The following is a 27,671-nucleotide window of genomic DNA, read 5'->3' as shown; positions in this document are numbered from 1 at the left end:
TAGATATTTAACGGTTAAATTTACATTGCGAGCGATTAAACCATGTTTACAACCTTTTATTAGAATCGATATTTTCTTTGTAAGTTATCGATGGTCACGCTATCGGTACCAAATAAGCATATTGTTTCGGCTTCGCAAACGGCCATACTGCACCGCTCCGCCATTTTACGCTGAACATTTTTTGCAAGATAGGAGAAAATATTTCGTGCCCGAGTAGAATGTAAATAGTTTTGGATTTTTAATACGGACATCAGCGGGCTAAGGCAATTACCGTGCTAATTGTTGAGAGGAGTGATTCTCCTACAAAAGCGAGGAGCAGCACGCCGGTTTTTGCTCCGGCTTGCTCTGAAAACTGTACGAAGCGTGAGTGCGACAGAGATAGAACGAGTGCCGTGTGTGTTTGTGTGCGTGCGAAAGTTGGAAAAAGCGGCGGAAAATCTGTAATTACGCCTAGAGATATCCGCTTTTGTGGCTTAGCATGGCCGACGTGGTCTTGGATCTGTACGCGGAGGACCTGGACAAGGACTTTGCCGGGCAGGCTCAGGTAATATAGCGAAAAAATAGAGGACTCGCCTTTCGAGCGCGTGTGTATGTATACACTAGGGTGGATCGATGTGCCGAAAAGAAGTGTTAGGGGGTGGAATGCTAACTGGGTGGACACAAACACATGGTATCCTAGATTTTTAAATCTTTTTTGTAAAGTAAAAACTAGTTCTTATATTTTAAAGTATATTTTACATCTATTTAATTACGGCAGGGAACAAGAATAAGATCACTTTTTTTATCTTTGAAAATATATAAATGCCGGCAAAGCAAGCTCAAGAATAACTCTTGCAACCAAGTATCAAAGGATTTCCTTAAATCAAGTGATCCAGTTTTATTTTCATGCTGACTTGGTTTCCGATAATGAAAATTACTTAAGCGATCAAGTATTTTAACTAAAACACAAACTTCTTTGTTCTGAACAGGACGAATTTGGAGGAGATGGCGTCGATTTATACGATGATATTGGCGGTCCGACCGAAGCGGCCGCTTCCGGTGGAGGGGTGGCGGCACGCCCTCAGCGGATGGATCCGCGGGACCCGGTTCCGGGGACTCTGGCGATCGAATTTCCGGCGGTCCGAACGGGGTTTACCATCAGAGCGGTGGTAGCCTCACTCCGACCATGAACCGCCGCTACCAGTTGTACGTGGGCAATCTCACCTGGTGGACCACTGACCAGGACATCGCCAATTCACTGAGGGACATCGGCGTGAGTGACCTGCAGGAGGTAAAGTTTTTCGAAAACCGGGCCAACGGCCAGTCGAAGGGATTTAGCGTTATCTCGCTCGGCTCGGAGTCCAGTTTGCGCGCCGTCCTCGACCAGCTGCCCAAGAAAGAGATGCACGGCCAGGCGCCAGTGGTCACGTACCCCAGCAAGCAGGCGCTCACTCAGTTCGAGAGTCTGCAGAAGACGCGACCAGTGCCGCCGCCGCAGCAGAATGGACCGCCGAGGGGTCCGGCACCGCCGAGCATGGGCGGAGGACCAATGCCCTCCGGACATCCGGGCGGACCGCAGGGAGGCGGACCGCCTGGGCATCCCCCTCGTGGAATGAACACCATCATGCAGCCGGGTCAGTACCGACCACAGCACATGTCGCAGGTGCCCCAGGTGGGCGGACCTAATGCCGGACCTCCACGCATGCAGGTGTGTTTCCTTTTCACTAGCCCCCGCATCGCTCTAATAGGTCTCATTGTTTGTAGAAATATTTCTCGGATATATATTGTTTTGTTAATACATTCCTGCACATTTTATTATTTCCGATTTTCATTAAAATTGTTCTGAATGCAAAATTTGTTTACTTAAGTAACATTAGAAAGCCTAAAAATACAACTCCATATATAGTTTATAAACAAAAATTTCGTAATTTCATTTATAAATGTTAATATACGGAACTACTCATATTTATTTTGTAAAAACATTAACAAAAATCAAGCATCTTAAGACACTACGATTTTTAAATTGCGACTTAATATGTAGCTTTTAAATAAAGATGTCCCTTATTTGGTGATTGATCTTTTCTCCAGAAGTTACTCATATTTCTTTTGTTAACTTAAACTAAACTGAAGCTGTCGTACAAAATAAGTTTCTAAGGTTGTTGTTTATGATTTTTAAGTACATTACATAATAATTTATTTCGATTTATTTACGAGTAATTTCAGAGCAATTTTTGTAGCACTTGGCAGCCAAAGACATTCTTATTTTTTGTACTTTAGTCTTAGACCTTCAGTAAAAAAAAAACCAATTGTAATAAATTGAAATCTAGAGCCGGAAAGGCCTAAAATGACCCTCTATTTATTCGTAAATAAGCTATATTTTTTATTTAATTATGTAAATGTATCTTCTTCGAGTATTTGTTACTGTAAAACCCCCAGCAATTGTTATACAAAATGTTTATGTATTACGATTTATGTTCTATTCCATGTCTTTGACAACGCTTACGTACACTTCTACCCCACAACAACAACTACTACTCCAACATAAAACGTAATACGTATTAATATAGCCGCCGATGCATCCGCAAGGCGGGCTCATGGGCAACCAACAGCCGCCACCCCGGTATCCGTCAGCGCAGGGCCAATGGCCAGGTCAGCGGCCAGGCGGACCACGACCAGGTCCACCGAACGGACCGCCGCAACGACCAATGGTAACAATCCCCAAAGCACTGAGTCCTCTTATAATTTATGCCATACTTTATACTCTAACGAAGCAAGAGAAAAACGAAATAGAGAGACGAAGACTAACATGAACTTAAGTTAACCGTAGTTAACTTAGCCCTAAGCGATGTATTCAGAACATTTAAAGTAATTTCACAGATCAGCCCATGCAACACCAACTCATTTCCTAGCCTAGGTATTTTTTTATTTTTGGCTATCCTAACTAATCCGGATATTTTTGCCTTCCAGTTCCAAGGAGGACCCATGGGCATGCCGGTTAGGGGGCCACCTGGTCCCGACTGGCGTCGTCCGCCCATGCACGGCGGTTTCCCGCCGCAGGGCCCGCCACGTGGCCTTCCACCAGCGCCAGGACCGGGCGGACCGCACGGCGCCCCTGCACCCCACGTGAATCCGGCCTTTTTCAACCCACCCGGCGGCCCTGCCCAACATCCGGGCATGGGTGGTCCGCCCCACGGAGCCCCCGGTCCGCAGCCAGGCATGAATATGCCGCCGCAACAGGGCATGAACATGCCTCCGCAGCACGGACCGCCGCCACAGTTCGCCCAGCATGGACCGCGAGGTCCTTGGCCGCCACCGCAGGGTAAGCCACCAGGACCGTTCCCCGATCCTCAGCAGATGGGGCCCCAGCTCACGGAGGTGGAGTTCGAGGAGGTGATGAGCAGAAATCGCACAGTCAGCAGTTCGGCGATCGCCAGGTGAGTGAAAAATATTTAGTTTGATTATAAACACACTTAAGAATAAAAATGGCAATAAAATAGCTTATTTAATCGCACATAACTCAAAAAACCGAATTGATTAGGCTTTTTTAAATATCATTCAATTTCGAACGATATTCATTCATCCAATTGAATTCTCTTGATTTATGCAGTAGAGTTTACTCCTTTATTAGCCTTTTTTTTTAATGACAATCTCTGGTTTCAGAGCTGTTTCTGATGCGGCCGCTGGTGAATATTCAAGCGCGATTGAAACGCTGGTCACGGCTATTTCGCTGATTAAACAGTCCAAGGTTGCGCACGACGAGCGCTGCAAGATCCTTATAAGCTCGTTGCAGGACACGCTGCATGGCATCGAGGCAAAGAGCTATAACAGGCGCGAAAGGTCGCGGTCCAGGGAACGATCCCATCGCAGCCGGCAGAGGCGAGAGCGCTCTACGTCTAGATATCGTGAGCGTTCACGGGAGCGTGAGCGCGATCGGGATCGCGAGCGGGATCGTGATGGAGGGTAAGCAAAATCATAAAATTAGAATAAATGCAAATTTTGTAAAATTATTTTCTTAACTTTCAGCAGCTATCGGGAGCGGTCACGAAGCAGAGAACGGGAACGTCAGGCTCCAGATCACTACAGGGATGATAGGTAAAATAAACTCGACCGCACATAATTGAATTTACAATTTTTTTTTCATTTTAACTTAATGGTCCTCTGTAAGCATTGTCTTGCAGCATAAATATTCTGCATATTCTAATGAAAAAAGAAAACATCTAGAAAACATAATTTTAAAATTGTCCCATTTTCAACAACAGCCGATCAGTTCGTCCGCGAAAGTCTCCAGAGCCTGTAGTTGCAGAGGCCGCAGAGGCGCCTTCATCGAAGCGGTACTATGAGGACCGTGAGCGGTACCGCTCCTCAGACCGGGAACGGCGTGACCGGGATCGAGACCGTGACCGCGAGAGGGAGCGTGATCGCGACAGGCGCGAGGAGCACCGTTCCCGGCATTGACTGTCTTAAGCGGAGGGATTGGAGCAGCGCAGTAAATCGTAATCAAGAGTAAAGATGAAACACAGATATACTAAACACACTCTATTAACAAACAAATAAGCCGCAGCTTGGTGGGATAACAAGCTAGCCACAATTAACAGATTTTCGATTTGTATCTAACATTACCAATACGTAGGATATGAATATGGCATACAGCATAGTTCTCCTAGACATACTTAAATAAGCCGAAATGCTGACAAGATTTTACCAACGACGGACGGGGACTGTCTCCGAATTTCTCCGACCTCTCAACCCAGAATCCTGGTAGCAGCAGAAGGATCAATGGAAGAGTGAACGGACAGTCAGCGTGGGACATTTTAGACACTGATGGCCACTGGATCATCAAACAACAAACAAGTAGCAATCCTGCACCGCCGTCTTCGCAGCAGATTTTCAATATTATTGTACTCTAAAGTTTCGGTTTATTTAATAAAACATAAACGTATGAAAAAAGAATTGTTCCAGAAAAAAAAAATTTACAAAACCTGTCTTGCATTGTGTGTCTTCTTGTACTCTTATTATAAAAACCAAACCTAATCTTATTAGTTAATGAATTTATAATTGTACAACAAAATTGTATGTAAAATGCCAAAATTATTGCACTTGTGAGTGCAATTTATATTGAAATTGTTATATTAACAAAATCATTTCGCCGACTGAGGCTGAAAATCTTTAGCTCTTATGTATGTTCGAAGATTACGCGATTCTTTTGTTGTAAACATTCCCAATGCATTTGTTTAAAATTGTTTTTATTTATCATATAAATTTAAGCCGATCATAGTGTGCCTGTGACTGAGTGTGAGTGGAATTGTAGCAACTAAATGCCGACTGATCCTATCCGCAAAACGGAAAAGGGAACCATAGTAAAATATGTATGTATAGATTAAGTCGAGTGCGTGAGACTTTTTGCCGTAACCAAGATTTTTAGACTAAATTTATCTATAAAGACGTCCTAACCGCATTTAGCGTAGTTAATTACACTAACGATCGAATTTGATGTAGTTCCTAACATAGGTTCCAAGACAAAAACAACGTTATCTAGTTTCTCTCGAGATACTGTAATGCTCGCGGCCCATTTCACACAATTATCTTTTCTATTGTATCATCAACATTTAACTTCTTTTAATTTTAGCTTTACTTTTTATTTGTAAATACATTTTGTAAACAAAAATTGACTAAGATCATGACGCACTAATCCCGAATTACAATTACGCCTCTGTAACCGCAAGTCCACAATTTGAAAAGTACCTGTAACTCTCCGCAGAGCGAGAGCCTGAGGTGTTATGAGTATTATGAGCTTAACGATGTCTTGTACAATTTAAACTGTGATTGTGATCTTGATGAAACAAACAACATAAAAAATTATACAAACGAATATTGTCTGTTAAGTCATGCCCAAGCAGGTAAAGTTGTCCTATTCTTGTAGGACTTTTTTTTTTATAGTTTGTAAACCTTGAGATCCCTCGTTTAATGAACTAATCAATGATCCGACTCTAGTCGCCAAGTTTTAAGAGAATCAATTCATTGACTGTTTATGATTACAATATACATTACTTCGCACAATGTTTTTAGAAAATACGTCAATTGACTTGTTTCGATGTAGCGCGAAATAAAAAACAATTTTATTAGACGTTTCTAACTTGATTACTTTTCAAAAAAGGAGAGTAGGAAGCGCGCGCAAACGTAATCATCTGGAAGGTTCCAAAACGCAATCGTTGCCCAACACTAACGCAGGTAAAAAAAGCCAAAACAATCAATTTCACCAGTGTTGGCTTTATCATAATAAATCAAACTAAAAAATGTATGGTTTTCTTTGCTAATTTAAAACCATTTTAAATTTGCGATATTGTGGACGATTTTTGTCTTATAATATTTTTCATCAACCAAGTTTAAATTTTTGAAAATTGAAAATCAAATTTGTTTAAAAATTCGGGTGAATTCTAAAAATATAGAAAACATCATAAATAGTTTTCAAACCATTTTTATATTAATTTTAAATTTTGAAAATGAATATCCAAATTTGGCCATAAACATAAGAGTGTCAGCAATCTTGACTTTTAAAGGTTTTGCAACACTGTAACCTGATAAAAGTGAAGAAAATTTTGTGAAATACATAAAAGAAAACGAAGAAAATACAGCTTTGCTCAAGTAGGCCAATAATATCAACAGTCAGCTTCAAAACTTTACGCCTTTTAGTTCACATTCACTCCTCCGTTTGATCGACAAGCAAACTATAACTGATAAATAGGAAAAGCAAGTAAAAAAAAAAAAAGACCATAATGGCAGAGACTGCGAACAATATCCATGAACGATTCCAGACGTTCATGAACGGCCTCGGCGACCGTTAGTAAGTATACTTAAATATTACATGCATGTGGGCAATTCTAAAGTCTGAGGTCCAAAATGCGTAACACTGACGTGTTGTTTTGGTATCAAACCACATCAACAGTTGGTCGGTCGGTCATCGGATCGATGAGCCTTGAAACAAGTGGTGGCATACTAATGACCCTCCCTCTTATTTCCCCACCAGTGAGCCCTACGTGCGCGAACACCTGTCTAAGGTGTACATGGTCCTGGGCAGCACTGCCGCCGCCACTGCGATGGGAGCCTTGCTCCAGATGCGCGACTTCCTCGACCTGGGGGTTCTGGCGGCAGTGGCCACTTTGATCCTGGTCCTGGGTCTTCACTTCTACAAGGACGACGGAAAGAACTACTATACGCGATTGAGTATGCTGTATGCCTTTGGATTCTGCTCCGGTCAGACTCTTGGACCGCTTCTCGGCTATATATGCAGCATTAATCCGGCCATAATTCTTTCGGCTCTCACCGGCACATTTGTCACCTTCATTACGCTATCTTTGGCTGCTCTGCTAGCCGAGCAGGGAAAATATCTTTATCTCGGCGGAATGTTGGTCAGCGTCATTAATACCATGGCCCTACTGAGTCTCTTTAATATGGTCTTTAAGTCCTACTTCGTGCAAGTGGTAAGTGCAACATTATATTTAAAAAAGGTTTTTTTAATATATATTTCTTCCTACTTTCTGTTATAATAATTATTTAAATTTTTGAGGAAACTTTAAATAAATGTTTTCTGCTTTTAGACTCAACTTTACGTCGGCGTTTTTGTGATGGCTGCTTTCATCGTCTACGACACCCAAAACATAGTAGTGAAGTGCCGGAATGGAAACCGAGATGTAGTGCAGCATGCTTTAGATCTGTTCTTCGATGTGCTGAGCATGTTCCGCCGTTTACTAATTATCCTGACGCAGAAGGTAGGCTTTCTGGGCTGTTCCTTGTATACTTTTGTTCCTTTTATAAGTTGCTATATGGCCACCTTACTTAGCTCAAGACATTCATGGTTTAAGGCGCTTCATGCCAACAGTCGCTGATCACTTTGCAAAAGTTTTCCATAATGAAATTCGCCGTGAAAAACCTTTTCAAACGGTATTTCGTGTAGCCAAGGCGATAAGTATACCTTCACAATGTCAGCCTAGAATCATTAGGTCTTTTTAACCATTTGTGGGAAGTATATTTATTTCCGGGAACTGCGAATGAAACTTTTTGCAAAGTTTTCTTGCTGTCTGTGAAACTATATTTATAACCTTAGCTTTTAAAGTTTAACTGGAAATCGTTTCAGTAAGGCTTCTAATTTCTTGCAGGAGGAGCGAAAACAGAATGAACGCCGTAAGAAAAACTAAGAATGAGGCTTAAGGATGCCAACCACCACAACAAAAACATCTGACAAGGTTTAAAAAGGTTGGCAGTAATATCTTTTTTAAAATTTAATCGCCTACGAAATAGAAAAATGCCGTGTACATTTGGCTTTAAATTTATACACAAATATTTAATATGAAACCCATGCAAATTCCCTATTCAATAAAAGCCACTACAGTAAACCATCCGTAATATGTTTCTATGTAAATGGAATTAACCAAACGTGGCGTAGATTGACCATGTTGATTGTATCGATTGGGGACAGGGGGTCCATTTAATTAGGCTAAGTGCAAGTTGCAAGTAATGGTTTAACGTTGGCCGAAGTTGGTCATTCAAAGTTCTAGTTTCCGACGGACGACATGGCACAGTCAGAAGATCTAGTTCAACCCCTGCTGCAGCAGTTCCAGCAACTGTTCTTTATATCGAAAATAGCCGGGATTTTGCCTCAGGACCTGGAAAAGTTTCGATCGAGAAACCTGCTGGAGAAATCCCGTAATGGAATGGTTTACATGATTGGCACTCTGGTTGTCTACGTGGCTCTCTATAATGTCCTAATTTATTCGTTTGGGGAGGAGGACCGCACGCTCAAGGCTTCTCAGAGTCAGTGAAGCATAGACTTTGGAAAGGAGTAAACTCATGTTTTGTTATCTTTCCGCAGGCACCTTGACCTTCGTTATTGGCTTGTTCCTGACCTATATTGGACTCATTATGATGGCCACTGACCAGTTGACCGCCCTCCGAAACCAAGGCAGGTTAGGAGAGCTTTATGAGCGCATTCGCCTTGTGGACGAGCGTTTGTACAAAGAAAAATGTGTGATAGATAACAGCACAATTGGTCGGCGGATCCGGATTATGCTCATCATGACGGTCATCTTTGAGTTGTCTATTTTATTGGCCACCTTTATCAAACTGGTGGACTATTCGCAGTGGATGTCCTTGCTGTGGATTGTATCCGCCATACCCACATTCATCAACACGCTGGACAAGATCTGGTTTGCCGTTTCATTGTATGCGTTGAAGGAGCGTTTCGAGGCCATAAACGATACTCTGGAAGAGCTGGTCGCCACGCACGAGAAATATAAGATGTGGCTCCGCGGAGACCAGGAGACAGCACCTCCTTTAGACAGCTCGCAGCCGCCCCAGTATGATAGCAATCTAGAGTATCTGTACAAGGAACTTGGGGGCCTCGACATGGGTTCTATCGGAAAAAGTTCTGTCTCTGGCTCGGGAAAGAATAAGGTGGCACCGGTGGCCCACTCGATGAACTCATTTGGTGAGCTAATCGATGCGGCGACAGGTAAACCTCCACCGAATCCCCTTGCCTCCAACATGGTTCATGAAAGCGAGCTGGGAAATGCAGCCAAAGTGGAGGAGAAGCTGAACAACCTGTGCCAAGTGCACGACGAGATCTGTGAGATCGGCAAGGCCATGAACGAGCTGTGGAGCTATCCCATCTTGGCCCTAATGGCCTATGGATTTCTTATTTTTACCGCACAATTGTATTTTCTTTACTGCGCTACTCAGTACCAGTCGATTCCGTCGCTTTTTCGCTCCGCCAAGAATCCATTCATCACGGTCATCGCACTAAGTTATACGTCCGGAAAGTGTGTGTACCTCATCTACCTAAGCTGGAAGACATCCCAGGCCTCTAAACGCACTGGGATTAGTCTCCATAAGTGCGGTGTGGTGGCGGATGATAACCTTCTCTACGAAATAGTGAACCACTTGTCGCTGAAGCTGCTTAACCACTCAGTGGACTTCTCTGCCTGCGGCTTCTTTACCCTGGACATGGAGACACTTTATGGAGTAAGTGGTGGGATCACCAGCTACCTGATCATCTTGATCCAGTTCAATTTGGCCGCTCAGCAGGCCAAAGAAGCCATTCAAACTTTTAACTCGCTGAATGACACCGCCGGCTTAGTTGGAGCGGCTAGCGATATGGGCAATGGCAGCTCAACATTGCACGATATGGTGACCACCACCATGCTTACCCCGACGGGCTAGATCTTTGCATGGATGTTGATGTTTTTTCAAAGTATAAGGCACATCTTGGCACTTTTATTATGTATCTGGCACTAAATAAACTCTCACGACGCAGTTCGGCGTTTGTATTCGGCTCGAGCGTCGTCCAATTCGTTGAGAAGATCAACGTAGATGGCGTTTACTCCATCGAAGTCCAGGATTGCCACGCAGGAGATCTGTGCCCGTTTCTGGAGGGCATAGGACAGCTCTCTCCTGACCAATGGAAAGCAGTAGGGTACACTGTGCTGCTGGCACTGAAATTTTAAGCCGTCTATAGTCTCGTCCAGGCCACCTATAAAGCAAAATGGTCAGTTATGTGCCTTGGAAATGGTGGGATAACGCACTTTCTCCTGGACAGGCCTCACAATCGGTGGCCACAATTAAAAGTTTCACCTTGTTGATCCTCAATCTGGCCAGAGCCTCTCGAAAACCCAAGACCAGGCGGGGGTGTGCCCGCGCCTTGATCTCGTTTTTGGCGAAAGCGCGTTTCTGAAACCGATCCAGCTCCTTGAGCAATTGTATGGCCAACACCCTTAGGCGCGGGCGGGTGCAGTTGTCACAATAGCTGCAGAAATTACACAAAAATAAATATGCATGGTATTTCTCCTCAAGTCAAAATAAGAGCAGCCAGACCTTCTGAAACGTCGGGAGTGTATGGAATGGATTTCCTTTGTGGGCTCAACAAGGGATAGCTTCTGAAATCGCCGTTCTACTGGTATAGTTTCCTGCTGGATCTCTTGTGAGTCTTCCGCAATATTTTCAACTTTCTGCACGGCGACTTTTCCTTCCGTTTTTTTTAAAGATCGATAACTGCATACGGACTTTTTCAACTTTGTAACCTTTTTTTTATGATTCAGTCGCGTCTTGCCCTTGGCTTTGGTTGCTGTATAAATACCTCTTGATATGGTTAAATGAGGCTTCTTCAGTTTCCTTGATTTCAATTGCCTTTGTGTGCTTGGTCGCGGCTTGACGAGAAAATCAAGAAGCGTAGGTTGTTGCTCCGGTTTTCTGTGTTTGCTTTTGAACTTGGAGCTACGAGGAGTGATCTTGGTTTCTGCATCCTTAGCCTCCGTATCTCGGATTTTGTCGAAAGTGTTTTGATCTATAAAATTTAACTTGTCCGAACTTCGCGACATCTCTAAAACAGTGTTGGTAAAAGCAAACAGTGGTGAGAACATGTTTTCACCACAGCTGATTATAATGAAGGAAGCGCTGGCAGACAGCTTAAAAAGGGGAAACCCAGAGATATTCTCATCATTTGTCTTCACAACCTTCTTCGCTTAGCTTCAGTTTTTCTCGTTAAAATGAGTTTCGCTACGCATTTACAAAAAATTTTGGAGAAATTATTAATTTCTGATAAGAGCCGTTCCGAGTATACAAAAGATGCCGAGGAAATTCAAAATTATGTGATTGAGGAACTGAAAGGAGTAGATACAACTTTTCGGGATGTTTTTGATGGTCTCAGCCTGGGTGGTAAGTTATTCAGCTTTGATTGAAAATGATACATAATTACAAGTTAAAAAAATGTGTATGTTCAAAAAAAAAAACAGAAACAGAAAATTCATTAATAGAGATTTTGGTGAAGAGTTTATTTCCAAATAATTGCATATTTTCCTAGAACAGCGTGCTAAACTAAATTATAATTGACTGTAACTTAAAGAGTTATATCTAATATAAAAAAATATATGTAAATGATAGTAAATAATAAAATAAATTATAATATTTTTTTCAGGAAGTTACTTAGATCGCGTGAAGCTAAACGTACCCGATGAATTTGATCTACATATGAAACTTAAGTTTCCTTTTTCTATACGCCCGAATTTCTATGGTAACGATGCGTTTGTTTTTTTGGAAGTGAATTCTGCCATATCGCAGAGCCAACGCGTTCATCGAATTTTACTTCAAGATTGGTTGCGAGATGCATTCCATAAAGTATTTAAGCCGAATCTTATGGTTACCACTAGCAGTGCCCGAGTCTACAGATTGAATTATACACTTGAGGGATACGGATGTGCCCACACCATTGAAGCTGTGTGCGGAAGTCGCACCATATCCTTTGATTTGGTGCCGGCGTTCGAATTCTCTGGAAAGCAGTGGCCGTTGGCAGTTCCACCAGTTCCTACTCAGATTCGCGACGACTGGCCTTGGTTTGCCATTCCGCAAAAGAAGGGTAAGGCAAAATACAAATCGAAAACATCCTTTATGGTTTGTGCACCGCATTGGGAGCGTGAAATCATGAAGGGCTCGGATAATTTGAAGAACGTTTTGCGGCTGATGAAGGGATTGCGGGATGCCCACGTTTCGAACCTACCGCATCTGTCTAGCTACATGTTAAAATCCGTATTGCTCCACCGAATTGGAAGTGTTGACTGGCAAAGAGATCTTGGAACTCTTTTGGTGGAGATGTGGGGCCATTTGGTGGATCATCTTCGAGCTGGTAGGCTGGATTTTTTTTTGGCACGGGGACATAACGTACTCAGTCGAATGAATAATGATGAAAAAAAGAAATGTCGACTCATCGCTGAGGTTTTGCTACAAAAACTTCGTGTGGCTCAGTCAAGTGGCAACTATTCCCATGCGCTGGAACTTTTTTAATTTTTGAATTATTATTATTTAACCAACAAATCGTGGTTTAAACTGAATACCAGTGTTCTCTGATTTGGGATTTCTATTACAAAAAACTCATCAAGTTTCTTTGCTAATCATTTTTTTTCGAGTTCGACGCGAATAAATAAACAATTGGCTGAAAAATGCAAACGCAGCTGAATAGGGAAAGTCAATTTTTCAAAGTCCAATACATATGTACATATACTCATTTTGTTCTTATTCTTTAAACTGAATACCAGTGTTCTCTGATTTGGGATTTCTATTACAAAAAACTCATGAAGTTTCTTTGCTAATCATTTTTTTTTCGAGTTCGACGCGAATAAATAAACAATTGGCTGAAAAATGCAAACGCAGCTGAGTAGGGAGAGTCAATTTTTCAAAGTCCAATACATACATATACTCATTTTGTTCTTATTCTTTAATTCTGAGAAAAATATATAAATATTTTGAACTAAATTGATTTGTTTTTATTATTGCGTTACTTGCTACATCTATGAGTTTTATATTTTACATTTATATCTTAAGATGAGACAACTTTGGACTTACGTGCTACATAAGAGCTGACAAGCAGCTGCTTACCCTGGAATTTTTAACAGCAAGTACTAACTTAGGTTCCGTTGCGGGGGATTTCGCTATAACCGAATGCTGCTTTCGATAGACATGTGCAGGTCATTAAGTTCTTTTAAGTGGGAGAGTATGACGTCCCTTTCCCGCTCGTAGATCTCCCAGAACTTTAGGTACTGACTGACGTGCTGAAGCACCAGGTTTCGGGCAAAGTCCAGACAGCTTCGCACGTTCCGCATCCGCCTTTTGCAACTGACTAGCACCGAACGCACCTGCTGTTCCGGTTCCAGTTGGGCTATCACAAAGGCAAAAATACTTTGGACATCGATCCTTACATCGTTGGGAAACACCACGGATTCGGTCGGCTTTGACTGAGGGAAGACAATCAACGAGGGTGTTGTCGGCATGGCCAGTTCCCAGGGCAGATCGTTGGACTGACTGTCGAAGCGCACGAAGTGCACCTCGGGGCTGCTGAGCAGAGCCGAAACTTGGAGGAAAGCTTGTGACAGAACGGCAGACAATGCGCAGTCAGGACGATGCATAAAGACCACGTTGGTTGCGTTGGGTCGCTGGAGCGTCTGCAGCAACATTTGTCTGTTGTAATTCTTGTCGAACTCCAAATCCACAGTGGCCGGTGCATTTCTATGAATTCTGGGCAAAGTTTTGGCGTAAAACTGACGTATAAAATCTTTAAGCGCCACATATGAGAACGTATGTTGCTGTGGCATCACGTACAACGACTCCTCTGCCGCGTCCACGATGAAAACCTGGACCTGCTGATGGTGCTGCTGAATCCCCAGCTGATGCAAATAGTCCCGATACTTGAATGAATCGAATATCACCACTCCCAGCGACCGATTGTGAGCAGCGTGCTCTGCTGAATGCTGCCATATAAGCTGACCGTACTTGGTGACCATCTTGGCAATGCCGATCTTCATGCCTGGCGTTCCATGCTGCGTGTGAGCCAAACAAAGATTACGCGAGTGAAGCCCAAGTAATGAAGGCACACTTCTTTTTTTTATGTGATTCTGGTGAGCGTACTGCCGCCAAAGGTGATTAAGGTACTTGTTTATACGATAGTAGTTGGCCAAAGTTGCTCTTTTTCTCTGCAAAGCTTGAAAACAACAATGCCCTTGTCCCGTCTCGGGAAAGAGCTCCTTGGGAACTTGCATTATGGAGAATGATTCTTCCTCCTGCTCCTCTGATTTGTTCCAGAAGTCCTCACATCCCTCAGATTGTTTTTTTTGAGCGGTGGCCATCTCCTCGCCCATTACACTGGCATGGTGATTCTGATTCATTCGTACTGCCATGGCAAGCACGGGAACATGCCGCGCCTTCATGGCAATGGTCATGGGAGTACCATAACCGTTGGAAAACAGCGACATGTTCTTTAAAGTGTTTCGCACCCAGCGCAGAATGTCAATTGTTTTCCAATCGCTGGAAGTACTATTAAAAGCATGCACTCCATTCCGACTGTCGATCACTAACAATTGCGGCAGTCTGGTGTCCGGCGCCTTCATCATCTTCTTGGCACTGCTGCCGAAGTTTACGGTAAAGCGGATATTCCTTTCCGGATCCAATTCCAGCCAGCGCAGTCCAGCAGCCAGGTACCGTTTGTAGGCCTGATCGTCCGGCGATTCTAGCAGGCCCAGAACCACTGCATCCGAGTGCTTTCGAATGGCTGCCAGCTCCTGACCGCTGTGCGCCCGATCCAGGGGGTGGAGCAGGTGGTTCATGAACCGGGCAAGTTCCTCGAAAATCCAGGCGCCCTGGTACTGCAGCATTTGCTTCTGTCCATAGCGAACGACTAGCGTTGGCCACTTGTCTGGATAACCACCTGCACCGACGACTCCAGGCGCTGGCATCAACGTGCGGCTACAGTTGCATTGCAGATGCCAGCAGTCGATGGCCCCGAAGAAGGCGTACTCCTGGTAGTAGTGGGCCAGGCCATTGTAGACCAAGCGAGCCTGACGTGCCTCACTGGCCCAGGACACGTAGTAGAAAAGCAGCGAGATTTCCGAGTCCGCCGCTTCTGCTCGGATTTGGGGCACACTGTGGCCGGGGCACTCGCTTATAATCGCGTGCTGGGATGTGGAGGACCTAGAGGCGTGTAAACCGTTGATGTGGATGGCCAATAGCAGCAGGTAAGCAAATATTTTCATTGCAACCGGTGCGAAGCTAATTAGCGGGCAGAAAAAAACAACAACAGTCGCCACGAACAGATGACCGCTAGATTGCTGGTCACACTTCAGGATGGATAGTGCGGGGAAACGAGAAAAATTTGGGTCGCAGTTTGTGAACCGTCAATGAAAAATATCACAAGTCATATCTAAATTAATTTTTATGTTATGGTTATGGTTTGGTTTCAAGTTTATGCTGCTGATCTTATAGCTATGAAATGCAAACAGTTATTAACAGACCTTAGTAAAGGATGATCATATGATTTGCAGCCAAACTTTCAAACACTGCGAACGGTCTGTTTAATCTAAGGGCTTTATTTCACACTGCCTTCCGTTATCGATAGCAGCCTATCGATTCTAAGTGATGTTAATTAATCACTTTTACTGTTTACTTTTTTAATTAAAACTGCGTTAATTTAATTAACGACAACGGCAGCTTTTAGAACATTGTGACCCAAAACAAAGCAGCGCCAATTGTTGCGAGGAAAAAAGGAAACCACCCACGGAAAACCGCCAGGAAGTTGCCAAGCAAACCCCCAAAAAACAGTTCACCATTTGGCAAAGCCAACAACAAAAATTGCGTGTATGTGTGGAGTGCAAAGTTAAATGTGAATAATTTACCGTTCGGCCTTCGCCTTCCCTCAAAGAAACAACAACAAAGCCTCACGTTCACTTACACCCACACGGTCGCACAGACCTCCAGCGTACGCACCTCGCATTCGCACGCATACACACAGCCAAACCGATAACCTGTGTGTGTGAGGCATTCGCCGTCATCGCCAGAAATCAAATCACAAATCAGGAAAAATAACAATACAAGACGGCAGCTGCAGCATAATTAAAAATATGGGACTGCTATTATCGCGGCTCTGGCGGATGTTTGGGAACGAGGAGCACAAGCTGGTGATGGTGGGATTGGACAACGCGGGCAAGACAACCATCCTGTACCAGTTTTTAATGAACGAAGTGGTCCACACCAGTCCCACGATCGGCTCCAATGTTGAGGAGGTCGTCTGGCGAAATATTCACTTCCTCGTTTGGGATCTTGGAGGTCAGCAAAGCCTTCGTGCCGCTTGGAGCACTTACTACACGAACACGGAGCTGGTGATCATGGTCATCGACTCGACGGATCGGGAAAGACTGGCTGTCACTCGGGAAGAGCTCTACCGGATGCTGCAGCACGAGGATCTGAGCAAGGCCAGTCTGCTAGTCTACGCCAACAAGCAGGACCTCAAGGGCTCAATGTCGGCGGCGGAAATATCCCGACAACTTGACCTCACCTCCATTAAGAAGCACCAGTGGCACATCCAGGCCTGCTGTGCGCTTACCGGCGAAGGCCTGTATCAAGGACTGGAGTGGATCGTGCAGCGCATCAAGAACAAATGACCCGCCACACATGCTACGCACTAGCTAATTAATCATTAAACAACTAGATGTCTAGGAAAAGTAAACCAATTTTGATAAACAGTTTTTAAGCGTTTCCAAATTGTTTGAAAAGCTGTTGCCAAGCCAATTTTATTAAGTGTAAAATATGTCTGAACGGAGAGACCCCTCAATGATTTAAATCTACGTGTATATGGATAATATGTCTAGGAGCTAAGCCAATTAACTACGATACTTCCAATAAAATTACAAAATAAACGAGTTTATTTCGACACTGTCGCGTATCAAATTGAATACAAATTACAAAAAGAGAAGTGGACGTATTTTTTCTCTCTGAGCATTTTGCCTTGTAATTGACATTGTTGGCTCGATTCGCTGATGTGTGAGATTGTTTGTACTCTATCGTCTAAAATAAATACATGGTTGTGTGTAAAAGTTAGTGTCTAGGATTAGGTTAAAACATTAGCATACTAAAATATAGCCACAAGAACAATTTGATCACAAAAATAAAAGCACAAATAGAAAGCGGGGTGTCTGAAAGTCAAAGGTCTAGGTGAGATTGCAAGAGCTGCTGCAGCTTTTCAAGGGTTTTCCTTGGCCCAAGGTGATCGTGTTCTCCGGCACTTCCTCCACATTGTTTGCGTCGTGTTGACGCTGTCGTAATGACATCTTTAGTTAGAGCAAGCATTTTAAATAGGTAAGCCTACCTTGAGTTCGTTGGCCAAGCAGCGAAAGGCGTCCTCCACGTTCATATTCTCTTTGGCGGAAGTTTCCATCACGAAAAGGATCTCAGGTATATATTGACACATTTGGCGCGCCTCCTCAAAGTCCACTTCGCGTTGATCCTCTAAATCGCACTTGTTGCCCACCAGGATTATCAAAACATTGGAAGCCGTATATCTCCGCACCTCCTCGATCCATTTTTGCAGGTTGGAGAAGGAAGACCGCTTGGTGATATCGTAAACTGTAGGCACAAGCACACATGGTTGTCAAAACAAAGTAAATAAACACGATACTGATATGGAGGTTCGCTATTAAAATCAGTGCCAGGCAATTACTTTAAAGCGTTCGGTAGTTATCAGCATTACTTATTTGCCATGACAAATGGATGGGAATTTGCCCCGGAGCCGAAAGATACTGGGACTCACCAATTAAGACCCCGTTGGCCGAGCGATAATAGCTTTGAGTAATGGTGCGAAACCTTTCCTGACCGGCTGTGTCCCAGATTTGCAGCTGAAACGGGCGAAAGGATATGATTCATCAGGTTTTGGAGGGCCATTTATCCTTTTCTCACTTTGATTTGCTTGCCCTCCACGGCGATAGTCTTCATGGAGAAGTCCACTCCGATGGTATTCCCATGGCGTTCTATGTAGTTCCCTGTCTTGAACCTGTCTACTATGCAGGTCTTCCCCGTTCCGCAGTCACCTATAAGGACGATCTTAAACAAGAAGTCAAAGTTCTCCTCGTTTGGCAGTGCCATCAGCGTCTGGGGATTGCGGGCAGTCATTGCTTGGCCGTCGTTCTGGCCGCTTAGTGGTCTCTTTTGCCTGCGGACCCTTCTTTTCTTTTACAATGACAACAAAGAGTGTCGCAAAACTGAGTTTAATTGATACGCAATAACAGCTGTTAGCTATCGATAGTCGCCTTATCGATACATACATTAATAATTTTAATTTTCGGCTGGATAATCGAATGTCTTTAAAAACGAATTTTATTTTACTTAAATACTTTTGCTTTGTTTTGTGGGCTGCGAATTAAACAAAATTAATACCTTTTTGATAATTCGATTTGTTTATTACAGTGAACGAATAAGAAGTCACATACCGATTAGTATAGTAATCTCATATTATTTTAAAGAGCTTTAATGAAATTTTTCTGAATTTTCGTATTAAGATAATGAATAACATTTTAAAGATTAGCAACTTAAATCTTAAATTCAAATGTGTTTTTAAACGATAAATATAGGAAAATGTTTTGACTTTTTTCGTAATGAAAACAAATTATTATTCTTTCGCAAACGGGTTGAATTTGTTAAGCAAAAATATATTGTCCTAAATTCTTAAAGTTTGTTCTTCATTAAAAACAGTTATTTTATCCCAAATTTAAGATTATTTTCTCTTTTTCCTTAAAAAGATTTTGATACAAACAAATTTACATGATTTTCCAATAGCCACATGCCAGCTCGCACTGGTCATTTAGAAATGGAAATCTATTTGTTAGATGTTATCATTACGCAATAGAGCTGTACATATGTGGACACTTTTTTCAATTACTCACAAATGGAAAGCCCTCTTGTGCGCAAATCCATGTGAATCGGGGTACATAGCCCGATTAAAGCGGCGATCACGTAGGTCAGGCTTTCTGATAACGCATGGGACTCCAATAAATTTTCACCACGTACTTTGATGATGGCGCCATTTGACGCTAAAGAGTTTGCTTTATGGGATTGTAAATATTTATGGCCTGTACCTAGGAAATTCCCCAAGTTTTTCTCTTTCAAATTTCTGCCTAATAGAGACCTTGACCCAAATATCAAAACGAGACTCACTTTCAAACCGCAGCGGAAACGGCCGAGAAACATGTTCTATGTATTTCATCTCATGCAAATAAGCTGACCAACTGCTTTGATTGCCAACCGAATTGGAAACCGCATGCCAGATACACGCACTGTCGCCTCCATTCGGCATGGAAAGTTTAATTGCGCCAGCCTCAGATGATCTGGGGGCCAAAGTCTAGCCCCAGAACTTGTCCCACGATTAGCCTGATGCTGATGGACGTTGTCCGTTCACTCATGATTCTCATCTTAATAAATCCTAATTTACTATTTGTGTGGCAGAAAGTTGCAAGCAAAATGTTTAATCAATTAAAACCCCTTAAGAAAAGTTGTATTTTTTATTTTTATATGTTGCAGTGCTGTAAAAATAATCCCAGTCTTTTTTGTGACCTATTTTATAATGGGAAGAGATCTTTAAAGACAAACCACATTAAGTATTTATTGTATTTCTGAAGCTGATAACCGTTACATTGGTATTATTTTAAAATGTTTATATAAAGCCCATGGAACAATGCAGCACAAAAGTGAAATTAATAGACGGCCTTAGAAGTTTCAACCCGCAACCTAGTTTCCCACCAGGAAAGCCCTCACTATGAGTCACGGAATGCCTGAATCTGCTCGCATCTCGACCAGCTTCCTGCTGGAAAATCTTATTCACTCCCCCGCAGCTCAAGACCTTCCCCGCAGGCACAAGGAAATCAAACTGCGAATTGGCAATTTCACAGAGCCTCTCGAACACGATAAAATGAATTTTTGCAGGCCTGGCTGACTGGTTTGCCGTTTTGGCTGGCGGGTAGCTTCTGCCCGTCTACTTCCCCCTTTGAGCTCCCCTCGCAGACCCCTGAATTCTTGGCCTCACTTCTGCATTGTAGTTTGGCCCGTTCGTCGTTGCTTTTTATCGTTCGCCTCGACCGCTGGCCGCTTTAGTTGAATTTCAAACGTTTGCGCGCGCGGTTGTCGGATCGTGTCCTAAAAATAAACTCGGAAACCGAAAACTGAAACGTAAAACCCATTGAGGCTTTGACAGGCGCTTTTCCTTCGACCAAAAGGACCGCCAAGCGCATTCTGAAAAGTGAAAAGCGGGTTGAGCTTAGGCAAAAACATATGTAAATTTGTTTCTCTACATAAAGAAATAAGGAAGGAGAACTTTCCAGCGGAATATAGGACAATCTACCTAACCAGTTTGGAAGATATTTCCCTGGAAATAAAGATTATGTAAGCCTAGGCTCCTGCCTTTAAAATGTGCGAAGAAAAACCTAATTACCTAATTGTCATGCGTCCGGCGTTATCGCTTGACAACTTTCTACCCCCGCTTATTTTAATTGATTTCTTCACTTATTCGAGGCACGAACATCAACATTCAAATCCAATTCGAATCGAAATCCGGTGGACACTTGCACTTTCCTCTGCCAAAAAACAGAAAAAAAAATACCTTTCGCAACAATTGTTTTTGTTTTGTTTGCCGCATTTCTGATTAATTATTCGGCACCATTTCTCGCAGTGCGGGTGCAACGTGCCCAGCTAAAACGAAAGACTCAAGCAACGAACTTTTCGGCGCGTGTCAACTTAGCTGCGATCGGGTATGAAATAATCAAAATTATTATTCGATCCGAAGTGCCAGCACTCACCTGCTGACCCAGTTTTCGGTTTCACTGCAAAAATTAAGTAAATTTCTTTATGTCGCCGTAAAAGCAAAACTCTCTGGATTCTGACAGACGGACGTGGATACGTCCATACTTAGCAGGCGCCAATTAAAGCTCAGCTGCACTAATTCGCCATAAGTTGCGAAGGCTTTTCTCCGTCTCGGACACTGTCTCTTCTCTGTCTTGGTCTCAACTCACTTCTCTCGCATTCCCGACTGACATTTGTTGCGTGTTTGTTGTTTGTTTGTGTCTGCCAAGTTTTTTAACCAAAGGGTAATTCCCCTGGCACATGAAATTGGCTACCGAAGATTGTAAATCTAATGCCCAAAATATGTAAACATATTTTCGGCACTTAAGGCAGCTACCTTTTAGTTATGTCACATGAGATGAGAAGCAAGACCTTTTGGGGTTAGGTCATTAAACATTGTCATATAGGTAGTAAATTTTACATTTATCTAGATGTGTAATGAACTATTATACATTAATGTTGCATTAAAAAAACACTTCAAAAATGTTTTGGGACCCATAACATAAAGTCTTTAAAAGTATATTATTCGGAACATTAAAGCATTTAAAAATAAATTTAAAATTGTTTCACACATTTATTTTAGTATGGCTTTTAAGCTGCCATTAATTTTCTTTTTATTTAAAGTGTGTGTAAAAGTTGAAGCTAATCACTGTTATTATTCTTGAGCATTTAAATTTCCAACCCATTTTCGACACACCTATTATTTTTTGCCTGAAAGGCATTTAAGCTTCGTCTAAGTTTTCGCATAAAAATCAAAGTGATCCTTGGCCAACATGTGTTAGGCCACCATTCATGGCCAAAAGCGAGAGTTTCCGCATAGGCGTCTCCGACGGCTGAAGAGGATTGGATTGCAGAGGAGTGGAGCAGAGTCAAGTGGAGTGAAGTATAGTGGACTGGCCAGTTGTGGCGCTTCCTCGACGCACTTGCCCAGTCGTTTGCCTCCCTGTTCAGCCTAGATAGTGACCCCATTTCGATTTTAACGTCTATCACTGAGTTGCAATTAATCTCATCTGCATTTTCCTTTTTTTGCGTGCCACGCCCAGCGGTTTTACGCCTGTCTGCCCAAAGTGACTTTTTGACAGGAAATTTACATAGGCCTAATTTCCTTGTAGCTTTGTCTAATTGCGGAGAAACTTAACCGAACCTTTGGCTATGCATTGACGTAGAATATCCATAACCATCCATTGAAAAGTCTGTAATTAATTTTAATGAATTAAACTCAAAATTGAAAAGGAAAAAATTGAAAATTTGTTTTCAACGTAAAGAATCCAACTCTGTCAATTAAAATGATCTGTGAAACAAGAAAGGAAGCTAGCTTCGGCAAGCCGAAGCTTATATACCCTTGCAGTCATCAAATATGTCGAACAAAATGCATAAAGCCTGACAACACCGAAGCTATGACGATTTTTCTATTCATTTTCCATATTTTCGACTATAGATCATATGGGAGCTATATGATATAGTTGTCCGATTTTGATCAAATTTAATTCGTAATTTAAGAGTCCTAAGAAAACTCTGTATTCCAAAAATCATACTTGTCTGATGAAAAACAACGATGTTATAATTTTATTTCCGTTATTTCTATATAGATTTTTCGATTTTTCCTATGGCAGCTATAAGATATAGTTGTCCGATTTGTATGAAACTTTTTTCTCAACATAAGAGTTGTTAAAAAACTTGATATTCAAAAAATCATGCTCGTGGGATAAAAAACTACGATGTTATCAATTTATTTCCATTAATTCTATATATATTTTTCGATCTGTCCTATGGCAGCTATATGATAGAGTTATCCGATCTGATTTGATCAAATTTAATCCGAAATTCAATAACAGTTCGAAAACGCCATCTGGAAGAAATCAAGTCGATCTGATGAAAAACAACGGTGTTAGAATTTTTTATTTCATTCCCTCGTATGGGAGCTATCCGATATAGTCGGCCGATCCGGCCCGTTCCGACTTATATACTGCGTGCAATAACTACAGATCTTTTGGGAAAGTTTCAGCAAGATAGCTTTAAAACTCAGAGACTAGTTTGCGCGGAAACGGGCAGACGGACAGATGGACAGATGGACAGACGGACAGACGGACAGACGGACAGACGGACAGACGTACAGACGTATTCTGATTCTACTCGTGATGCTGATCAAGAATATATATTCTTTATGGGGTCTGAGGTGTCTCCTTCACTGCGTTGCAAACTTCTGACTGAAATTATAATACCCTTTTGCTCTGCAAGGGTATAAAAATGGGGAAAAAGGCTCTACAAGATCAAGCTTAAATTGTTTACACTTAAAAAACCACATGGGATTTCATTCAAAAAAATTAAAAAAAAAAAAATTGAAAATGCTTAGCAAACGTTTTTATCTATGGATTTTTATGCATGTTATTGGAAATCTAAATACAATTGGATTAGATTCGCTTAACCTTAGGGGAAACCTATATATTATCCTCCAGCTCTGGACCACATCAACATTCGCAATCATGAGGTACATTTTGTTGGTCGTTGTCGCTATTCTGGCTATGGTTAACTTAGGAGACGCAATGGAGAGACTGGGACCCAGTAAACGCTAATTAAAACTGACAAGAAAGGAAGCTAGCTTCGGAAAGCCGAAGCTTCTATACCCTTGCAGTCATCAAATATGCCAAACAAAATATATAAAGGCTAAACAACATCGAAGCTATGACTTTTCTATTAATTTTCCATATTTTCGACTATAGATCATATGGCAGCTATAAGATGTAGTTATCAAGATATAGAAATCAAGTCGATCTGATGAAAAACAACGGCGTTAGAATTTTTTATTTCATTCCCTCGTATGGGAGCTATCCGATATAGTCGGCCGATCCGGCCCGTTCCGACTTATATACTGCCTGCAATGACTACAGACCTTTTGGGAAAGTTTCAGCAAGATAGCTTAAAAACTGAGAGACTAGTTTGCGCGAAAACGGACAGGAGGACAGACGGACAGACGGACGGACGGGCAGACGGACGGACGGGCAGACGGACAGATGTACAGACGTATTCTGATTCTTCTCGTGATGCTGATCAAGAATATATATACTTTATGGGGTCTGAGGTGTCTCCTTCACTGCGTTGCAAATTTCTGACTGAAATTATAATACCCTTTGACTCTGCAAGGGTATAAAAAGCTTAGAAATGCAAGGAAAAATTATTTGGTGAAAAATTTAATTTATTTAAATTTATACTAGGTTTTTTTTAAGTTCTATCCTTTTGTGATAAAGTTTTTTTTAATTCTATTCTATTGAGAGGGATTGTGGTAAATATAATCGTATCTTATATATCAAGTAAATTAAATATCTTTCACCTCAAGTTACACCCACTGGCCTGTTTGATATCTTGTTCAACTCAGTTGTAACTTTGTCAAATTGGGAGAAACTCTGGCAAACCTTTTCTGGTAATTGAGGCGATGAGTGTTTTGAGGAGGTGTGTGTGTGCGGAGTGGGATGGAATGCCTTGGTCTAGATAGCCGGAGAACCTGCACCTCCCAGATGGCCGTCAAATTGCAGCCTTTGGGAAAGTGCTGCCGCATCTGGCTGAGGCTCTAATGATCGCCTCGGATCGCTAACGGATCGCCAACACTCCGTCTGTCCATATTTCAAACCAAAGTGAACCGGCTGTGGCAAGTGGCAAGTGGCAAGTTCTTGCTTAGTTGCATCACTGATATCGATGGTGCGGTAAAAGTGCGTCTTGCTCCCAATTATATTCTTTTCGGGGTGAAATCGACGACTAGTGCAACTGGTTTCGTTTAGAATTATAAATCAATTTGTTAACATGCTTTCACTGAATACACACGCGTATTGCCAATTCTCCTTGCCAATGCGATTGATGTGTGTTTGTGTGGCTTTAGTTTCAAGTCGTAATCAGTATTCAAGTTGCCAAGGCTAACGGTTTAAGCCAGTGCAGCTGGAACAATGCCAAGAAGTTGGAGAAGTGGGGAAAAGCTTACCCAAAAAATCGACATGCGGCACAACTCAGAGCTCTAAGCAAAGAAACCAGTTAAAATTATGATGAAAACCAAGGGGGATGCTTCAAAGGGGAAGGCAGGTGGGATCTAAAATCTAGTTGAGAATGCAGAATGGGGAGTGCAATCCAGTAGGTGAGGCCATGTGAGCGCCACAATTGCTGTTATACAACTGTTGTATAATGATGGCCATTAAGCCAGTGTTTTGCCAACTCAATTTTTTAGCTGCTCGAAATTGGAATGGAAGTCCACGTCCAGTCCAGTTTTTTTTGTGTTGCAAACAGGAGTAGTACTATAATTATTAGAAGTGAAAAGTAAACAAATAATTTTCTTGTAGTTAAAATGCTTTCAATGTTTTCCATTTTCTTGTTCTATTTCTCTTTTTTATTGGAAATAGAGCAATCAGCTTTCATTCTAAACGGTGATCGATTTGTCTGTTGCATGTGGCTCTTACCTCTCTAATCACTATTATCAGCATATAAACATAATTATGACAGCATCTATTTGGTAGTTGAGCTATAATCTAATAATCCACTAAATACTTAAAAGTGAAGCGTTGTTATATTATCCACTATAACTAATTAGACTATCAACATGTACTGACAACTTGCTTAGCAACTCTTTTAACATATTTATTACCATCCCAGCACTCATCGGCTAACAAAATAATGAAGTTGGAGAACGTGTTGAGGCGCCACAGCCACCTGCTCCTCCTTCTGCTACTGCCAGTTGTCAGCTTATGTCCAAATGCATTGGCGCTCAATCGACAGGCGGATGCTGGCCAGGATTTGGATATGGCAGCACAGCTGGCGGATGCGGACGCCCAGGCGACACCGGACTATGCAGAAGATTCCCCGGACACGCCGCACATACGAAAGAAGCGTCTCATCTGGATCACGGACGATGGAAGATTGGCCCTGCCGCCGGGCACTTCGCTGACTTTTGTGCCGACCATCGCCATGCCTCTGGTCAGACATCCGCCCGAGGGATTCTTTTCCAACCTGACCATTAGCTTCCCCGTCACCAGTGAGTCGTGTGCTTCTCCAATGCCAGTGATTAGTCAATTAACTCCTTTCCCCCGATCGACAGTTGACTTCGACAAGCTGGGACTGACGGACAACCAAAATCCTCTGGGTGATTTGCCGCCTTTGTTTGCCCGCTCCTTTGGCCACGAGGCTGGTCACATGGTGGGTGAATATGTGGCCCGGTATCTGCATGTCCAGCGCCGGAGGAGGGATCTCAGCGAACAGCGCAGCAGGAGCGACGAGGATCAGCCTTTCAAAGTGCACGAGGAGGGTCCGAAGTTTCCGGAACTGCCCTCCGGACTGCAGCATATTTTCCACGGCGGAGAGAGGGTTTTGTTGTACGGCGTGGTCGAGGATTTCCTCTCCACCTTCGGCATGGACGGCAAGGCCTGTTTGCTGAGGACCATCTGCGAGATGCATTCGCGAAGCCTGGAAAAGTTTGGGGTGTTTGGTGAAATGACAAAGCTGTTTCTTACGTAAGTTTAAATTCTTTAAAATGGAAAAATGTATATTTTGTTAACACTTTCTACATTTTAGGGTAACTAAATCGCCATTTTCTGACCTGGTGCCCGACTATGTCCAGGCTCAGGAGGTGGGCGAGGGAAAGCAGGCTCCCGGAGAGTGCTTCCCCTACTTTAAGGCCTGTCCCAAGAGCATTTTCAAGGCCTTGTCCAGCAAATATAGCAAACCAGCTCCGGCGACCAAGGCGAAAAGGACAAAACCCACGGACAGACCGGTGGGAGAGTATCACGAGCAGCAGGCGATCCAGCTGCCCACCACTCGAGATCGGGACAACAATGTGTATATGTAGAAGCAATCCTTTCATCCTTGAAAACTCTCATTGTTGACCTCGTCTAGTTTATAGATTGCGTTTGAATTGAGCACGCCCTCAAAGTCACTTGCTCGTAATTAACGTTTACTAATTAATTTATTATTATTTATTTTATTTATTGTTAGTCATAGGCGTTGTTAATTGCTTAGATTCGTATCTCTGTTTGCCTAGTGGTCTGTAAATAATAGCAATTGTGGCATAATACCCTTCGACCTCACTGAACATATTCTGCTTCCCAATAAATGAAACCTTGACAAATAAAAAGAAAATCTCCGACCAGCACTTTTTTATGTTATATGAGTCTGCTTCATGAGCTTTAATGCAATTGTTCAAGTTGTCGACGAGTAGGCAATTTAAATAAAAAATTTAAATGAAAATATGAAAAGCTAACAGACTTTTGAATATTATAAGCACTTCATCTAAAATCCCGCCATAAACTGTAACTTCTATCGTTACCCAGCACTGGAGTTGCATCTTTGCATGGCCTGACTGAGTGTTTTTCAGATGTTTTAAGAAAAACACAATATTCTTCAAATAACCAACATCTTTCAAAACAAATTTCACAAAAAGTGTTTTTATAACACATAATTTAACATTTAAATAATTTTTGACACCCAGTGGAGTCAGCGTGTTTTGGTTCTGCCTTTTCACCTAAACAAAG

The 27,671-nt window shown here is 42.4% G+C and overlaps 9 protein-coding genes across 10 annotated transcripts; 6 read left to right on the top strand and 3 right to left on the bottom strand.

Moving 5' to 3' along the window:
* The first annotated feature begins 129 nt into the window (after positions 1-129).
* Positions 130-6,103, top strand: LOC108088999 (cleavage and polyadenylation specificity factor subunit 6). Its single transcript, XM_017187069.2, is given in 8 exon segments — positions 130-544; positions 969-1,041; positions 1,044-1,687; positions 2,547-2,687; positions 2,947-3,413; positions 3,640-3,939; positions 4,003-4,071; positions 4,239-6,103. Coding segments are annotated over 8 exon segments (1,956 nt in total). The 5' UTR covers positions 130-478; the 3' UTR covers positions 4,435-6,103.
* A 439-nt stretch (positions 6,104-6,542) lies between these two features.
* Positions 6,543-8,374, top strand: LOC108089004 (bax inhibitor 1). 2 transcript variants are annotated; one of them, XR_001771264.2, is made up of 5 exons: positions 6,543-6,820; positions 7,004-7,457; positions 7,575-7,745; positions 7,817-7,917; positions 8,133-8,374. XR_001771264.2 is itself a non-coding variant. In XM_017187076.2 (4 exons), exons 1-4 carry the CDS (start codon positions 6,753-6,755, stop codon positions 8,169-8,171), a joined length of 732 nt encoding a protein of 243 aa, XP_017042565.1. In that variant the 5' UTR covers positions 6,546-6,752; the 3' UTR covers positions 8,172-8,374. The 2 variants fall into 2 exon arrangements, 1 of the variants encoding a protein (XP_017042565.1); XM_017187076.2 differs by lacking the exon at positions 7,817-7,917 and having other exon boundaries at positions 6,546-6,820.
* A 74-nt stretch (positions 8,375-8,448) lies between these two features.
* LOC108089001 (gustatory receptor for bitter taste 66a) lies at positions 8,449-10,284 on the top strand. The gene is made up of 2 exons (XM_017187072.1): positions 8,449-8,787; positions 8,846-10,284. Exons 1-2 carry the CDS (start codon positions 8,547-8,549, stop codon positions 10,189-10,191), a joined length of 1,587 nt encoding a protein of 528 aa, XP_017042561.1. The 5' UTR covers positions 8,449-8,546; the 3' UTR covers positions 10,192-10,284.
* Positions 10,211-11,377, bottom strand: LOC108089003 (selenocysteine insertion sequence-binding protein 2). Its single transcript, XM_017187074.2, has 3 exons — positions 10,843-11,377; positions 10,554-10,774; positions 10,211-10,501 (listed from the first exon to the last, which is right to left on the bottom strand). The coding sequence occupies exons 1-3, from the start codon at positions 11,343-11,345 to the stop codon at positions 10,275-10,277; spliced, it is 951 nt and encodes a 316-aa protein (XP_017042563.1). The 5' UTR covers positions 11,346-11,377; the 3' UTR covers positions 10,211-10,274.
* A 77-nt stretch (positions 11,378-11,454) lies between these two features.
* On the top strand, positions 11,455-13,272 carry LOC108089002. The gene is made up of 2 exons (XM_017187073.2): positions 11,455-11,682; positions 11,942-13,272. Exons 1-2 carry the CDS (start codon positions 11,514-11,516, stop codon positions 12,802-12,804), a joined length of 1,032 nt encoding a protein of 343 aa, XP_017042562.1. The 5' UTR covers positions 11,455-11,513; the 3' UTR covers positions 12,805-13,272.
* LOC108088998 lies at positions 13,263-15,619 on the bottom strand. Its single transcript, XM_017187068.2, has one exon. The coding sequence runs from the start codon at positions 15,540-15,542 to the stop codon at positions 13,449-13,451; it is 2,094 nt and encodes a 697-aa protein (XP_017042557.1). The 5' UTR covers positions 15,543-15,619; the 3' UTR covers positions 13,263-13,448.
* A 257-nt stretch (positions 15,620-15,876) lies between these two features.
* On the top strand, positions 15,877-17,205 carry LOC108089059 (ADP-ribosylation factor-like protein 5A). Its single transcript, XM_017187167.2, has one exon. It carries the CDS (start codon positions 16,407-16,409, stop codon positions 16,944-16,946), a length of 540 nt encoding a protein of 179 aa, XP_017042656.1. The 5' UTR covers positions 15,877-16,406; the 3' UTR covers positions 16,947-17,205.
* LOC108089058 (ras-related protein Rab-43) lies at positions 17,190-18,555 on the bottom strand. Its single transcript, XM_017187166.1, has 4 exons — positions 18,238-18,555; positions 18,092-18,176; positions 17,651-17,907; positions 17,190-17,597 (listed from the first exon to the last, which is right to left on the bottom strand). Exons 1-4 carry the CDS (start codon positions 18,448-18,450, stop codon positions 17,493-17,495), a joined length of 660 nt encoding a protein of 219 aa, XP_017042655.1. The 5' UTR covers positions 18,451-18,555; the 3' UTR covers positions 17,190-17,492.
* Positions 18,556-20,438: 1,883 nt separating this feature from the next.
* LOC108088944 lies at positions 20,439-27,278 on the top strand. The gene is made up of 4 exons (XM_017186967.1): positions 20,439-20,712; positions 25,801-26,179; positions 26,243-26,654; positions 26,716-27,278. The coding sequence occupies exons 2-4, from the start codon at positions 25,822-25,824 to the stop codon at positions 26,987-26,989; spliced, it is 1,044 nt and encodes a 347-aa protein (XP_017042456.1). The 5' UTR covers positions 20,439-20,712; positions 25,801-25,821; the 3' UTR covers positions 26,990-27,278.
* The last annotated feature ends 393 nt before the right edge of the window (positions 27,279-27,671 follow it).

The sequence above is a fragment of the Drosophila ficusphila genome, unplaced genomic scaffold (genome assembly GCF_018152265.1).
Source record: "Drosophila ficusphila isolate 14025-0441.05 unplaced genomic scaffold, ASM1815226v1 contig_106, whole genome shotgun sequence".
Classification (NCBI taxonomy): Eukaryota; Metazoa; Arthropoda; class Insecta; order Diptera; family Drosophilidae; genus Drosophila; species Drosophila ficusphila.
Note: the sequence above shows the minus strand (reverse complement) of the source record. Positions and strands in the feature narration are given on the sequence as shown.

What these genes read in the sequence shown, in the direction of transcription:
- LOC108089004 (XM_017187076.2), top strand. Translation starts at nt 6,753, where the DNA reads ATGGCAGAGACTGCGAACAATATCCATGAACGATTCCAGACGTTCATG. An exon ending in AACGGCCTCGGCGACCGTTA is followed by an intron (nt 6,821 to 7,003) that starts GTAAGTATACTT and finishes TTTCCCCACCAG; the next exon opens with TGAGCCCTACGTGCGCGAAC. An exon ending in AGTCCTACTTCGTGCAAGTG is followed by an intron (nt 7,458 to 7,574) that starts GTAAGTGCAACA and finishes TTCTGCTTTTAG; the next exon opens with ACTCAACTTTACGTCGGCGT.
- LOC108089002 (XM_017187073.2), top strand. Translation starts at nt 11,514, where the DNA reads ATGAGTTTCGCTACGCATTTACAAAAAATTTTGGAGAAATTATTAATT. An exon ending in TGATGGTCTCAGCCTGGGTG is followed by an intron (nt 11,683 to 11,941) that starts GTAAGTTATTCA and finishes TATTTTTTTCAG; the next exon opens with GAAGTTACTTAGATCGCGTG.
- LOC108088944 (XM_017186967.1), top strand. Translation starts at nt 25,822, where the DNA reads ATGAAGTTGGAGAACGTGTTGAGGCGCCACAGCCACCTGCTCCTCCTT. An exon ending in CATTAGCTTCCCCGTCACCA is followed by an intron (nt 26,180 to 26,242) that starts GTGAGTCGTGTG and finishes CCCGATCGACAG; the next exon opens with TTGACTTCGACAAGCTGGGA. An exon ending in ATGACAAAGCTGTTTCTTAC is followed by an intron (nt 26,655 to 26,715) that starts GTAAGTTTAAAT and finishes TCTACATTTTAG; the next exon opens with GGTAACTAAATCGCCATTTT.
- LOC108088998 (XM_017187068.2), bottom strand. Translation starts at nt 15,542, where the DNA reads ATGAAAATATTTGCTTACCTGCTGCTATTGGCCATCCACATCAACGGT.
- LOC108089059 (XM_017187167.2), top strand. Translation starts at nt 16,407, where the DNA reads ATGGGACTGCTATTATCGCGGCTCTGGCGGATGTTTGGGAACGAGGAG.
- LOC108089001 (XM_017187072.1), top strand. Translation starts at nt 8,547, where the DNA reads ATGGCACAGTCAGAAGATCTAGTTCAACCCCTGCTGCAGCAGTTCCAG. An exon ending in CACGCTCAAGGCTTCTCAGA is followed by an intron (nt 8,788 to 8,845) that starts GTCAGTGAAGCA and finishes ATCTTTCCGCAG; the next exon opens with GCACCTTGACCTTCGTTATT.
- LOC108089058 (XM_017187166.1), bottom strand. Translation starts at nt 18,450, where the DNA reads ATGACTGCCCGCAATCCCCAGACGCTGATGGCACTGCCAAACGAGGAG. An exon ending in TGGAGGGCAAGCAAATCAAA is followed by an intron (nt 18,177 to 18,237) that starts GTGAGAAAAGGA and finishes CGCCCGTTTCAG; the next exon opens with CTGCAAATCTGGGACACAGC. An exon ending in GGCCAACGGGGTCTTAATTG is followed by an intron (nt 17,908 to 18,091) that starts GTGAGTCCCAGT and finishes TTGTGCCTACAG; the next exon opens with TTTACGATATCACCAAGCGG.
- LOC108089003 (XM_017187074.2), bottom strand. Translation starts at nt 11,345, where the DNA reads ATGTCGCGAAGTTCGGACAAGTTAAATTTTATAGATCAAAACACTTTC. An exon ending in CACTCCCGACGTTTCAGAAG is followed by an intron (nt 10,775 to 10,842) that starts GTCTGGCTGCTC and finishes TAATTTCTGCAG; the next exon opens with CTATTGTGACAACTGCACCC. An exon ending in TGAGGCCTGTCCAGGAGAAA is followed by an intron (nt 10,502 to 10,553) that starts GTGCGTTATCCC and finishes TTTGCTTTATAG; the next exon opens with GTGGCCTGGACGAGACTATA.